The following is a 13,141-nucleotide window of genomic DNA, read 5'->3' as shown; positions in this document are numbered from 1 at the left end:
TTTATTTTGAAAAATTAAGGTTTTTTTTTTTTTTGATAAAAGATTCGATCTTGTAATATTGGTTGACTTACATGACCATCTCTTTGAAATTCCTCAAAAAGAGTGCAGAATTCAGCGTAGTGATTAGTCAACAGCTGCCGAGAACCGTGAATATGGACTATGTTGATAATCGTCTTGGCGTCATGCCGTTGATTATTCCGTTTCCAGAGTTCATGAATCAACTGTGGCGATGGCGGCTTCAAACCATTCCTCTGCTTCAGTTGGAGAAGTAGAAGATTCTAATGGCGGAGAAGCAAGCAAAGGCACATGGAAGCACGCCGCCTTCCATGTTGCCACCACCATCGCAACTCCAGCAGCTTACGCTCCCCTCCCGTTCGCCGTCGCTTCTCTCGGTTGGCCCCTTGGTAATTACTTTTGTTTTTGGATCGATTCTTCAATAACAGCTCAGAATCTAGGTCATTTACCTTTGTAATTGGTATAGATTTATCGTTGACATGTTAGAAATTGATCGAATGTGAACTTCAGGATGTTCTACTACACTTACAATTTATGATCCTGTTGTGTTTATCAACTTTGTTTGTACTAAAAATTTGTATTCTTACCATGTTTTTGTTTGTTCAGGGGTAAGCAGCTTGATTTGTGCCACATTAGCTACATGGTACTCTAGTCTTTTAATCGCATCACTATGGAGATGGAATGGAAAGAAGCAGACGACATATCGAGACCTTGCAGGCAGCATCTATGGTGAGTATTCCCCCAACTAGGGTGTTGGATTTTTCAAGACATTTGTTGATAATCTTACTAGTATTTTGATTCTTTTGCTTCTATTCAATCTGAATTGTTGTTAAACAAGGTATGAGGTTTGACTGTTCTATCATGTAATTGTATATCATTTCATTAAACAAGTACCTTTTGTATTGCCTTCTTCTTGGCTCCTTCAAGGTCGTAAAGGTTACTGGGCAATTGCGTTTTTCCAGCAGATAGCTTCACTGGGTAACAATATCGCCATTCAAATTGCTGCTGGAAGTAGCCTTAAGGTTAGTATAGTTTTTCAAATTATAATAAACTTATTTGAAAATGAAAATTCAGGTGTCAATATGATTTTACGCAGGCTGTGTACAAACACTATAACAATGAGGGAGGCTTAACATTACAGCATTTCATCGTTCTGTTTGGAGTCTTTGAATTGTGTCTCTCCCAGCTTCCAGATATTCATTCATTGAGATGGGTAAATGCTTTATGCACTTTCAGCACCATAGGATTTGCTGGTACTACTATAGGGGTTACAATATATAATGGTATTGGTAACTAATTAAGCTGATCATATAAAGTATTATTATTATTTTTGTATAGTTTTGACTTTATATTATCTTCTACAGGAAAGATTATGAACAGAAATTCAATAAGTTATAGTTTGGAAGGAAGTTCCTCATTTAAAATGTTTAAAGCCTTCAATGCTCTTGGGGCAATTGCCTTTTCTTTTGGAGATGCAATGCTTCCAGAAATACAGGTGAAGTTTCCTTTTGTTTGTTTGTATAAAGGTGATCGATCCATCATTCCTTTTGATGATATGTTGTTAACAGAGTACCGTGAAGGAACCTACTAGAAGGAACACATACAAAGGAGTGTCGGCTGCTTATAGTATCATTGTTTGCACATACTGGCAACTTGCGTTTCTAGGCTACTGGGCGTTTGGTTCACAGGTTCAGACTTATATCGTTGCGTCTCTTACCACTCCCATGTGGACTATTGTTATGGCTAATCTTTTTGCAGTCATCCAAATTGCAGGATGCTACCAGGTAATTATTGTCATTTTCTTGGGTCATTCTTCAAATTTTATTAGCTTATTTCAAATTTGGTATTTTAATATTCTAATGAAGCAATACGAGCCCAAAACAAGCATTTGATGCAACTTCATTAATAAATAAATAAAAATTCAATCCTATATTCTTTAACTAGGCATCGGTTTTGAGCTCTTATTTGTGTGTATTAATTTCATTAGTGGCCTATGATTTTAACCTTCTAACCACATAAACTTGAACTTGTTTATCCAGATATATTGCAGGCCAACCTATGCCTATATTGAGGAAATGATTCAATCCTCAAAAACAACTACCCATTTTCCACACCAAGATCGTCTAATCCGCTTTATTTTCACCTCGATTTACATGGCTATCATAACACTCATTGCAGCAGCTACGCCTTTTTTCGGAGATTTTGTTTCCATATGTGGAGCCATTGGTTTTACTCCGCTGGACTTTGTTTTCCCAGTCCTGGCTTATCTAAAAGCAGGAAGAAAGCCTCGAAACCTAAAGCTTCAACAATCGGTCAAGTTCCTTAATATGGGAATTGCAGCTTGGTTCTCCATTGTTGCAGTGTTAGGTTGCATTGGTGCTGTCAAATTCATCATAGATGATGTCAAAACTTATAGATTTTTCCACGACATGTAACATTTTTCTTTATTTTTGTAAATGGTTGAGTGCTAAAACTCACCATGACTCCAAAGACATGAATTATCAGGATTTATTCCCTATGGGTTTACACTTAACAGTACCCCAACTTATATAAGGTTATTAATGAAAGAAAAATGATTGGGTGAATGAAGGAAGAAATTGAATGATTTGGCGCAATTGATTGAAAAAATAAAATAATTTTTCTTTATTCTATTTTTTTCTCGTAACACGTTTTTCAAGTAATGAGGTAATGTCACACCACTCAACAAAATAAAATAAATTTATATTTATAAATTCAAAAATACAAATTACTTCTTCAAATAAATAAAACATGTAACTGATTTTATAACTATGATTTATTTAGTGTAATTTATTTATTATTAATTTTTTATTTATTTATATATATAAATAATAATATATAACTAATAATTTTTTACCATTTTAAATAAATTTTAAATCTTAACTGGCTTAAATCAAAAAATAAACTCACACATAAATTTTTAGAGTCCAAAAATGCAAAAACAGTTCAAATCCAAATAACAAATAACAACATTTTAATTTATTTTTTAATATGTGGAGTGTAGAATTCAAGGACAATATTTTTTCACTTAAGTATTAAATAAAATATTATCTGGACAAGCTTTAATTTATTTAAGTTGAGCTATATAAAATTTTATAGTTAAAAAAGTTAACTAGATTATAGCCACATTATTGACAAAAAAAAAATTAAATTTCAAATATCTTAGTTTCTTAATTACACTATTATAATACTCATGTAACATGTAACATGTAACTAAATGAGATAAAACTATTTAGAAATAACAATGTAAAAAAATAAGTTAAAAATAGATTAAGTGTGAAAATGGTTTTAACATAAAAAAAAATTAAAAAAATCATGGCTAATATCTTCTTTCAAAATAATAATAATAATAATAATTTAAAAGAAAATTTATGGATAATACATTTCACACGTGTGGGGTTGGATTCATCATTTAATATAATGTAACCTCGTGTGCATAGTTTTTATTTTGAAGGATGAGTTACAAACCTAACCTGACAGTTTGGACTCATTTGACAAATATAATTAAATTGGAAAATAATTCTGGGTAAATATTCAAATTATAAAAAAATATCATTAGTTTAAATCAATATATTATAATTATTTCCATTTATTTTTCATAACTTGGGCTATTAGCCTATTAACATAGTATTGACAAATATAGTGAATGATTTAAAAATAAATAAATAAATAAATATTTTATACAAAAGTTAAAATGAATAAATATGTGAAAATTAAGTTAAGATGATCAAACCTGGATATTTTTTATTTAATGTAACACTCATTTTACCCACTCTTAATAATTAGGTGCCAATATTGTTAAATTATAAGATTTATTATCTCTTTGCTCAACTAAATATAAGTTATTTATTCAAAAATATAAATAAAGTCATTTTAATAAAAAAAAAAAACTTATAATTTCTTGTATATTTAAAGAGTAAAAATTATTTAGTAGTGTTATCCACTTGTATAGTCAAAAGACCCAATTTGATTCAAATGAATAATTAATCAAAAAAATTATGGATAAACAGAGATTTTTTTTTTGTTGAAAATTATGAATAACTTGTTTAAATAAAACTTAAAACTATTGAGAAAAATTGAATACATTAATTTTTTTATTAATTCTGTCGGTGGTTGACCTAGGAGGGTTGACCTAGGAATTAACATGCATAATAGATCCGTAGTCTCAAAAGATAAGCCGAACTATATGACGCTGATTTTTTTTTCTTAACATTTTATTAATTTTGATCGATTTTCTGTCTCGAATTTTTATAATCCGAATAATACTATCCATTGTTAGAGGGTGGTTTGTTGTTTATACCCTCCGATTGTTTTGATAATCTTTTCTCGAGTCCGTTTTCGTACCTTTATTAACAACAAAAGAGACAAAATAATCGAATTTGAAGTTATTTTTTATTTTTTCAATAAGAAGTTACTCATTTTTTTATATCTTTCATATTGAGGAACTCTTATATGTATTGTCCCATAATTTGTATGAATTTCTCACTATTTCGTTCATATATGTAGATGATCCATTTTCATTTTGTAGTACCTTTTTCGGCGTTACTTATAAACCCTCGGCTGGATAATATTAATTGCCGCTCATAATTTTTGATAGAGATTTTTTCGACATCGTTTCATTGGTTCATTCGGTTTACTCTATTACAACCGTCATCATTTAAGAATTTGGAGGAATTCTCAATAAATCGCATAATTGTTTAATCATTTCTAATGAGAGTTTTATTTTTGTAAATTGATTATGTAATTTAATATCTAGATCATCCATTATTGATTTTGTTTTTTTACGTTATCTTGTATTATTTATTAATTAATTTTTTATATATAATTTATATTTTAATTTAATAAGAATTAATTTTTTATAAAAAAAAATTATGTGCTTAAAACTTATTTGATCTTAATTTTTAAAAAAATGAAAGATTGTTTGACAGAAAATAATTAAAATATATTTTTTATTTAAATTTAATAAAAATAAAATAAGAATATTTTAATTAATAAAATAAATAATTTTTAAAATAATATAATATTATAAACTTTTTTTTATTAAAAATAAATCAAAAATACAAATAAATGAGCTGGTAGAATTAGAGGTAATAAATGTGTAATGTATTTTATAAGTGAAAACTCATCTAATTTAAAATTTATATATATATATATATATATATATATATATATATATATATATATATATATATAATTTTTTTTTTTTTTTTTTTGTTAGAATCGAAGACAACACTAGAAGGAATTAATTGAATATTGTTGTTGTATTTTTCACTTAAATGCGATTTTAGTTTTTTTGAGATTGAAAATATGTTTATATTTTGGAAAAATCGTAGCAAGCTTTTGAACGATTTCAAATACGGAAAATGCTTGCGGGATTTGAAACGCCATATATAAAAATGAATGAAGCAATGAAAAGATAACACAATATTTTATAGATATTCGAAGATAAAACAAATACGTCACCCATTCTTCTGTTTCCAGAAGGATTTCACTAGAAAACTTTGATTTGTATAGCCTCCACACAAACAGGGGCGGAGCTAAGTACAAGCCGGCCCGGGCTGTAGTCCGGGTAGCCTTAAATAACCTGTATGTATTTTATCAATAACGACGGTAAATTACCGTCGTTATTGGTTATTTTCCGTCGCTAAAATGCATTAGCCCGGGTAGGTTTCAAATCTTGGCTCCGCCTCTGCACACAAACCCATTTAGATCACAAGTCTTAATACTTGCCCGTCTGAACTCTTAGCTCTCACACTATCTTGTTGAACAAATGACTATTTGTTCAACTTACACGTGTAAAAATAATTATCAAAATGATACAAGAGATTATCATTCAACGTATATCGTCTTGTGCGAACTATAGTTTTTTCCGTTGTTCTCTAATGCCTTTTTATATTTTCTGCATGGCAACGGTAGAATCTATTTTGTTGATACGTGGTACTGGTATGTTTGTCGTATGCCTGACGTACGGGGTTTTAGTGCGCATGAGAATAGAATATTCGTTTATCATTTTGCATGTCCGAGTAGAGAAGTGGTTGTATATTTTTGTTGTATTGTAATTCACGCGTTCTCAGCTACTTGACTTAGCTGATAAGCATTCAGCTGATGTGGAACTCAACTGATATCGCGCTATGCTGATGGAAATTCAGCTGTTAGCACATCTTCAGCTGATGTGGAGTACTGATGGCAACTAAGTTGTTAGCGCATCTTCAGCTGGTGTAGAGTTTGTTGATGGCAACTCAGCTGTTAACGCATTTTCAGCTGATTGATCAACCTTGCTGCCAGCGAATCTTTAGTTGGTTTTACCAGTGCATTAACACATTACTGAACTTAGTTTTATTTTTTCATCAAAATCATCATTAAAACGATGTGTGTTCATTTTAATTATCCTAAATTTATTTTAATCAATTAAGACGTTTTCATAATTTATCTTAATTTAATGATTTCTCCTTTTAACCTAGTTTAACAATTTCCCCATTTTTCTTACTTTAACTTAATTTAACAATATTATTATGAGAAATGATAAAGAGCGGAAAAATATTTGAAAAAAAATGTAAGAAAATGACGTGTCATCCCCTTAAGTGAATTGAAAATCTAATAGAAGATAAAACTTTTAGATTTTCAATTTACTCAAAAAAAAATTATTTCTTTTACCATCTGTAAATACTTTTCAGCTCTTTATTATTTCTCAAGACGTAAAATGAGATATTTATTGGGATATAGTTTATTTAAGCAAAATGAGTAGTGGTGGTGGCCTTTCAAGGTAATCGACAGACTTTCATATTATATTATTATTAATATTATTATTATTATTGTGTTGTAACATGCATTTGTTCAATGCTTATCTTTTTGTGCATTAATTCTTCCTTATCCATGATAATTTTTTCTCTCCATTTTATTTATATATTTACAAACAATAATAATAATAATTATTATTATTGTGATCCGGCTGTTCAAATGTGTGGCCATAACAACAAGTACTTGAGAAGAGGGGGGCAATTATGTATTTTCATCCTAATTAGTAATTATTAAAGGATAACCCCATTATGGGCTGTTCATATTCATGTCCATACGAAAGGAGACATTTCTCACATGCCTATGGCCCACATTAAATTATAATAGCCCATATTAAATTTTTAAGTGGGCCTTCTTCATTCACAACATAACAACATGTCGGGCCCACAACACATGCTCCTTGTTTAATGTTCTCCATTCATCTGCACCGTTGATTGACATATCTCACGGTTCTCGTACACGTGTCACCAACCACTTGGTTGATAGTTAAGCGCGTGGGGTTCACCAAGCATGTAACGCACGAACAGAAAATGACCACCAAAATTAAAAACATATTTAAATACATTATCTTATTAAAATAAAATTTATAATTATTTTCAAAACTTAATAATGTAAAACAATTATTATAATAAATAATAAATAACACTCACCCACCCCAAACTTGTTCTACTTATAAAACTCACCACCCCCATTTGAAATCTTTCATCCATCTCTCTCTCCTCTCTCTAGAAAAAACATTATTACATTTGGATATATAATTCATAATTATGACAACTAATTATGAAAATATAAATGATCTTCATTTGGAGGAAACAGAGCTAAGATTGGGCCCCACCGCCGTCGCCGTCGCCGCCGCAAGGGGCGTCAAGAGACCGTCGCCGGAGATGACAATCACCACCTGTTCTAATTCCTCATTAGAACCCAAAACAGATTCTTCCTCCCATCATGATTCAACTCCTCCATCATCAAAGTAAGCACTCATGAATTTCATTTTCACATATTGTAATTAGTAAAGATGATATATTTAATCTGATGGGTGTTTGTTCATGAATACAGATCGCAAGTAGTGGGATGGCCGCCGGTGAGATCTTACCGGAAAAACTGCATGGAGAGGAAAAGTCTCGGCGATGGAAGTTTAGTGAAAGTGAGCATGGATGGAGCTCCTTATTTAAGGAAGATTGATTTGAAATTTTATAAGGGTTATTCAGAACTTGTTAAGGCATTGGAAACTATGTTCAAATGCACTATTGGTTGCTATGATGAATCTGAAAACGCGACAACTTATCAAGACAAAGATGGAGATTGGATGCTTGCTGGGGATGTTCCATGGGAGATGTTTATTAATTCTTGTAATAGAATTCGAGTTATGAAAGGATCAGAAGCTAAAGGATTAGCTTCTAATCTATAATAATATTCTTCTTATGTATACCATTGTGAATTCTGCAATAAATTTTATGTAAATTCCACCTTATTTTGTTTGATGTTGGGTTATTTATAGTTTTTAGAATCATTTTACATTCAGATAATTAGTGAGTAAATCTAGGGTTAACCGAGAAAAACTGAGCGGATTGGGCGGTTATAGAGGTTAAATATGGATCTTTAATTGCGTGAAGAAAACAATCCTTAAGCTTTTTGGGTTCATCGATTGAATCATTGATTCATTTGAAAAGATGGGGCATCAACATGATTATGGCAAGAACGATATTGAATCGGGAAGCAATCAGCTTTACCCGATGATGCTCGAGAGCCCTGAGCTCCGATGGGCGTTTATTCGTAAGATATATGCAATCATCTCATTCCAACTCCTCCTCACCGCTGCCGTCGCCGCCGTCGTGGTCTTTTACAGGCCGATTTCTGTTTTCTTTGTTACCACAAACACTGGTTTCATCCTGTACATCGTCATTCTGTTTATACCCTTCATCAGTATGATTGATTGATTGATTGAATTTCCATTGTTTTGTTATTCCATTTTGATGATCGATTCTGAGTTTGAATGATTGTTTTCACTTTTCAGCCTTGTGCCCTTTGCAATATTATCATCAGAAGCATCCGGTGAACTTTATTCTTCTGGGTATATTCACAACTAGCATGGCCTTTCTTATTGGATTGTCATGTGCTTTCACTAAAGGTAACATTTTTAATCTTCTTATTCAAAACCTGCAATTTTGTTTATTGAATTTCATTATGTTTATAGGAAAGATTATCCTGGAAGCAGCAATCTTAACAGGGGTGGTTGTTGGAAGTTTAACATTATACACTTTCTGGGCTGCTAAAAGAGGCCATGATTTCAGTTTTCTTGGACCATTCTTATTTGCATCCCTCCTTGTTCTTATGGTCTTCTCTTTTATCCAGGTACAGTTTCAATATGATTTCTATTAAGAAGATATGTATATGTTAAGCACAAAAAAATTCTGGGTTGTTGTAGATTTTCTTCCCCTTGGGTAAACTTTCAGTAATGATCTACGGTGGTCTGGCTGCGATTGTGTTTTCGGGGTTTATTGTATACGATACAGACAATCTGATAAAGAGATTTTCCTATGATGAATACATATGGGCTGCTGTGACTCTGTATTTGGATATCATCAATCTCTTCATGGCATTACTAACCCTTTTCAGGGCTGCGGATGGGTAGGAATTATTTGAATTTGATCTCTCTATAGACTTTATACATACTGCAAAATATAAGTGTAATAATATTGGAAATTGTTTGTAATAATTGATTGTCTACATCATGAAAACAGATAAAAGATTACAATAATTAATAGTTGGTTGATTCATTTCATGATTCCATTGCGTTCGGCTATGATTTCTAGTAACCTAGAGACTCCGTGTGTCCATATGTCGTATTCTCTTTGATTCTTACATTCGAATTCCACAAGCCCCCTGTTTTCAGTTCTTAACCCGAAATATCTTCTCTGTTCTCCATCTTCCAATAGGTGTCTTCCTGGCCAGGATGGTAAGTTCTTGCAAACTTCGAATACAACATCTGAAAGTTTATCAAGACAAAATTAGAATCAATTTTAGTTCTTTTTTTTTTTTTAAAGTTTTGTTAGTAATGGGTAGGTCTTAACTCTTCTTCTTCTTGGTGATTGTCCCTGCAACATGTTTGCTTTTCATCTTCAACATCACCTGCACACCATCCATGAATTTTGAAAATCAAGCATTATTTTTACTACATGTAACAAAATAAACTAAAACTTCTTTGTTTTACCTGGCCTGTGCGATGAATGTATACAGATACAATCTTCAAATGCAGATCACCTGAAAATATGATGAACAAATTAAGAATATGTCCGAAAAAAGACATGTTTTTTTAACCCGGTAGATTTCAAATCCTAGCTCCGCCCTTGTTTGATTGAACCTACCTTTACGGGTGCGTTTGAGTAGCTCGGTACCACGGGCGAGGAGCTGTTGATTACAAGCATCTAGGAAATTCTCTTCGGAGTCTATACCTTCCCCGCCGTGAAGGCAGTTAGTGGCGACGGTTGGGTGGTGGTTGTGGTCAGGGTTGAAACTACCACTAATTCTTATTCCAGATCCTTTCTCAGCCGCCGCATTCCAAACTTCTTTTACTGCTCTAGCCTTCAATGTTGCCACTCCTCTTAGAGCTACAAAACAAATTTGTCAAAAATTTTGAGTTTCTTATCAAATTTAAAACAATAAAGAGAGAAATAATGAACCTGTGGCGGCGGCGGCGGTGAGAGTAGAAATATCACCATGAGATCTCACATTAACGGCGGAGCTAATAGCAGCGATTAGAAGTTCTCTAGCGGCGCCCATATTCTCTGCCGCCTCAACGCATTGAGCAGCCACCAATGTCGCTGCCGAAGCGACGGCCATATCCGTCTTCGCCGTCTGCTCGTCTTTACCAGTTGCAGAAGCGGCAGCGGTGGCCGCCGCGATTGCGGCAACCGATGCTGCAACGCTGGCAACAGATACTGCTGCATGGATTTGAGCATTGTGGGCTCTGTTTTCTTCTTTCTTTTTCTCTCTTCTTTCCTTTAACCATCTACCCACAGTCTTTCCGCCGGGCGTGTTCACTCCACTGCCGTTGACGGCGGCGCCGGCTCCGTTGCGCGGTGGTGCGCCGGTGAATAGTGGCTGAAGCGAATTGTTGGACCGTAAATACTGCCATAATATATTAAAATTTAATACATATAATTATAATTTTAATTTATTAATTATTTAAAAAAAAAAAAGAAATAAATTAAGTAGCCACTAGCCCTGCAGCTATTTGTTCCTCTTCATAGAGACAACCAAAAGAAACGAGTACAATACCTGGGGATAAGAGAGGGACTGTTTGGAATTTGAATAAAATTTCTTAGGCCTTGTTTGGATTAAAGTTATTTCAAAATCATGTTTTCTTTTAAATTATGAAAAAGACTTATTTAATAAAGAAAAAAATATTAATAAAGGAATAGATAAATAATTTTGAACTTAATTTTGTTAATCCAATCATTAATAATGTGATTAGCAGATGAGTGGAGGAATCTCATAAAGCAATTATAATTATTTGTAACTTTTTTTTCTATTGTGATAAATAATAGAAGTAACTTTAGCTCTTCTTTCTAGGTTCGTTATTTCAATTATTTGTAAACATACTTTTATTTATTGAGTTTATTTATTTATTTTTAATTCTTAAATTTAATGTCTCATTCCAAATTTTGTTATTTAAATAATTAAAATAAATTTTTTTATGTATGTAAAAATAATTTAATGTAATGAAAATATATATAAATATAAACTATTAATAAACAAGGATACAAGTTATTTTTAAATACTGAAAATACTGTTTGATGAGACGGGTGTAAACATTTATTTTTTTAATTAATTGAAATAAATAATAAGAATTCTAAATACTCAATTATTATTCAACTTAAATTAACAAATAAATGACCTTAGAGGTAGTTTGATCTTAGTTTTTTTTTTTTAAAATAAAATCTCTTTATTATATTTTTGTCATTATAATAATTAAATCACTCAATCTATGAAAACAAAGATCAAAATATCATTATTTTACTTTTATTTTAAAAAAAAAACACAAGATCAAACAAGGCCTTGTTCCATAAATGATAATACGGCACACAAAAAATGATATGTTTACACTTCTCATTTCATTAATGTTGTTCATTTGATCGTATAAAAAGTAAAAGAAATAAATTAATAATTTAAAAAACATGAAAAAACAAAACATTTGATTACCTTAACGACGTCGTCAAACTCGTCGGAGGGAGAAATCGGAGGGCTATCAGTCCCGTCGGTAAGAGATGAACCGTTCAAGGGTTCGCTACTATGAGATAACCTTCCCGACGTCAACGGCGATATTTCCTGCATTTTCCGGCGACAAATTATAAATCAAATAATTTTCTTATAAATGGAATAATTTATTTAAAAAAAAACTCACCGATTGAGACATGATACGTTCGAGGACGAGTTGAGAAGTGGCAGAGGATGCGAAAGAGAAAGAGAACGCATTAGCGTTTGCGATTGCCGCGGAATCTTCAGAAATAGGCTTCATTTGATGAAGGGCGGCGGCAGGGTCTCCGGGAGGAATGGGAAGTGAAGAAACAGGAGACTTAGATGAAATGGCTGCTGCGGCGGAGGAGGAGGAGGTTGTGGAGAGAGCTTTGGAGAGTAGTAACGCGGAAGCACTCCATGAACGGGATAAGAATTCCATTGGACCTCTTGGACTTTCCGGTAGATGTACGATATCTCCGGCGGCGGCGGATGAACGTGCCTTTTCCGGTAGCCTGCTGCGATTCATTATTGGTGTTTCTTGGGAGAGAGAGAGAGAGAGGAATAGTAAAGGGTTTAGTGACGATTGATTGTGGAATGGTGTGACTTTATTATGATGAGAAAGTCGATAGCTTTGCTTTGCCATTTATAGATTCATTGTTTTTATTGCCAAAAGAGAGGGCAATATAGTAATCAAACAATACTACTTTTATTTTTATTTTATTTTTTTTTTTGTTTAGAAAACAAATTAAATCTTAATCATTTGTTTTAGTATAAACTTTTGTTACTTAATTATCTAATTCTAATAAAATATGTCATATTATTTCTAATGTTATTATTACACGTTCAAGGAAAGACATTGAAATATTTAAGAGGTTAATCATTTTTTTCAAAAAATTTACTAGCTTTATAACTTATTTAATATTTTTTTCTTTTATTTTATATTTTTTTTTTCAATATACATGCACCTTTTAATATATATATATATATATATATATAATCCAAATTTATAAATTTACTTTATTGTTAGGGAAATATTTATATAAATAAATTTTGAATAATAAATTGAATGATGTTG

General features: G+C 31.9%; 4 protein-coding genes across 4 annotated transcripts; 3 read left to right on the top strand and 1 right to left on the bottom strand.

Moving 5' to 3' along the window:
• The first annotated feature begins 112 nt into the window (after nt 1–112).
• Nucleotides 113–2,545, top strand: LOC124931586 (GABA transporter 1-like). The gene is made up of 7 exons (XM_047472089.1): nt 113–404; nt 622–744; nt 943–1,037; nt 1,112–1,298; nt 1,380–1,510; nt 1,584–1,799; nt 2,055–2,545. Exons 1-7 carry the CDS (start codon nt 230–232, stop codon nt 2,448–2,450), a joined length of 1,323 nt encoding a protein of 440 aa, XP_047328045.1. The 5' UTR covers nt 113–229; the 3' UTR covers nt 2,451–2,545.
• A 4,979-nt stretch (nt 2,546–7,524) lies between these two features.
• LOC124931426 (auxin-induced protein 22D-like) lies at nt 7,525–8,336 on the top strand. Its single transcript, XM_047471885.1, has 2 exons — nt 7,525–7,798; nt 7,885–8,336. Exons 1-2 carry the CDS (start codon nt 7,596–7,598, stop codon nt 8,234–8,236), a joined length of 555 nt encoding a protein of 184 aa, XP_047327841.1. The 5' UTR covers nt 7,525–7,595; the 3' UTR covers nt 8,237–8,336.
• A 132-nt stretch (nt 8,337–8,468) lies between these two features.
• LOC124931425 (protein LIFEGUARD 2-like) lies at nt 8,469–9,615 on the top strand. The gene is made up of 4 exons (XM_047471884.1): nt 8,469–8,751; nt 8,843–8,956; nt 9,023–9,180; nt 9,254–9,615. Exons 1-4 carry the CDS (start codon nt 8,499–8,501, stop codon nt 9,458–9,460), a joined length of 732 nt encoding a protein of 243 aa, XP_047327840.1. The 5' UTR covers nt 8,469–8,498; the 3' UTR covers nt 9,461–9,615.
• On the bottom strand, nt 9,499–12,682 carry LOC124931424 (VAN3-binding protein). Its single transcript, XM_047471883.1, has 7 exons — nt 12,233–12,682; nt 12,031–12,156; nt 10,509–10,956; nt 10,194–10,436; nt 10,040–10,089; nt 9,900–9,957; nt 9,499–9,814 (listed from the first exon to the last, which is right to left on the bottom strand). The coding sequence occupies exons 1-7, from the start codon at nt 12,590–12,592 to the stop codon at nt 9,603–9,605; spliced, it is 1,497 nt and encodes a 498-aa protein (XP_047327839.1). The 5' UTR covers nt 12,593–12,682; the 3' UTR covers nt 9,499–9,602.
• Between the last annotated feature and the right edge of the window lie 459 nt (nt 12,683–13,141).

The sequence above is a fragment of the Impatiens glandulifera genome, chromosome 3 (genome assembly GCF_907164915.1).
Source record: "Impatiens glandulifera chromosome 3, dImpGla2.1, whole genome shotgun sequence".
Lineage (NCBI taxonomy): Eukaryota > Viridiplantae > Streptophyta > Magnoliopsida > Ericales > Balsaminaceae > Impatiens > Impatiens glandulifera.
The sequence above is the reverse complement of the archived record's forward strand: the minus strand, read 5'-3'. Positions and strand labels throughout refer to the sequence as shown.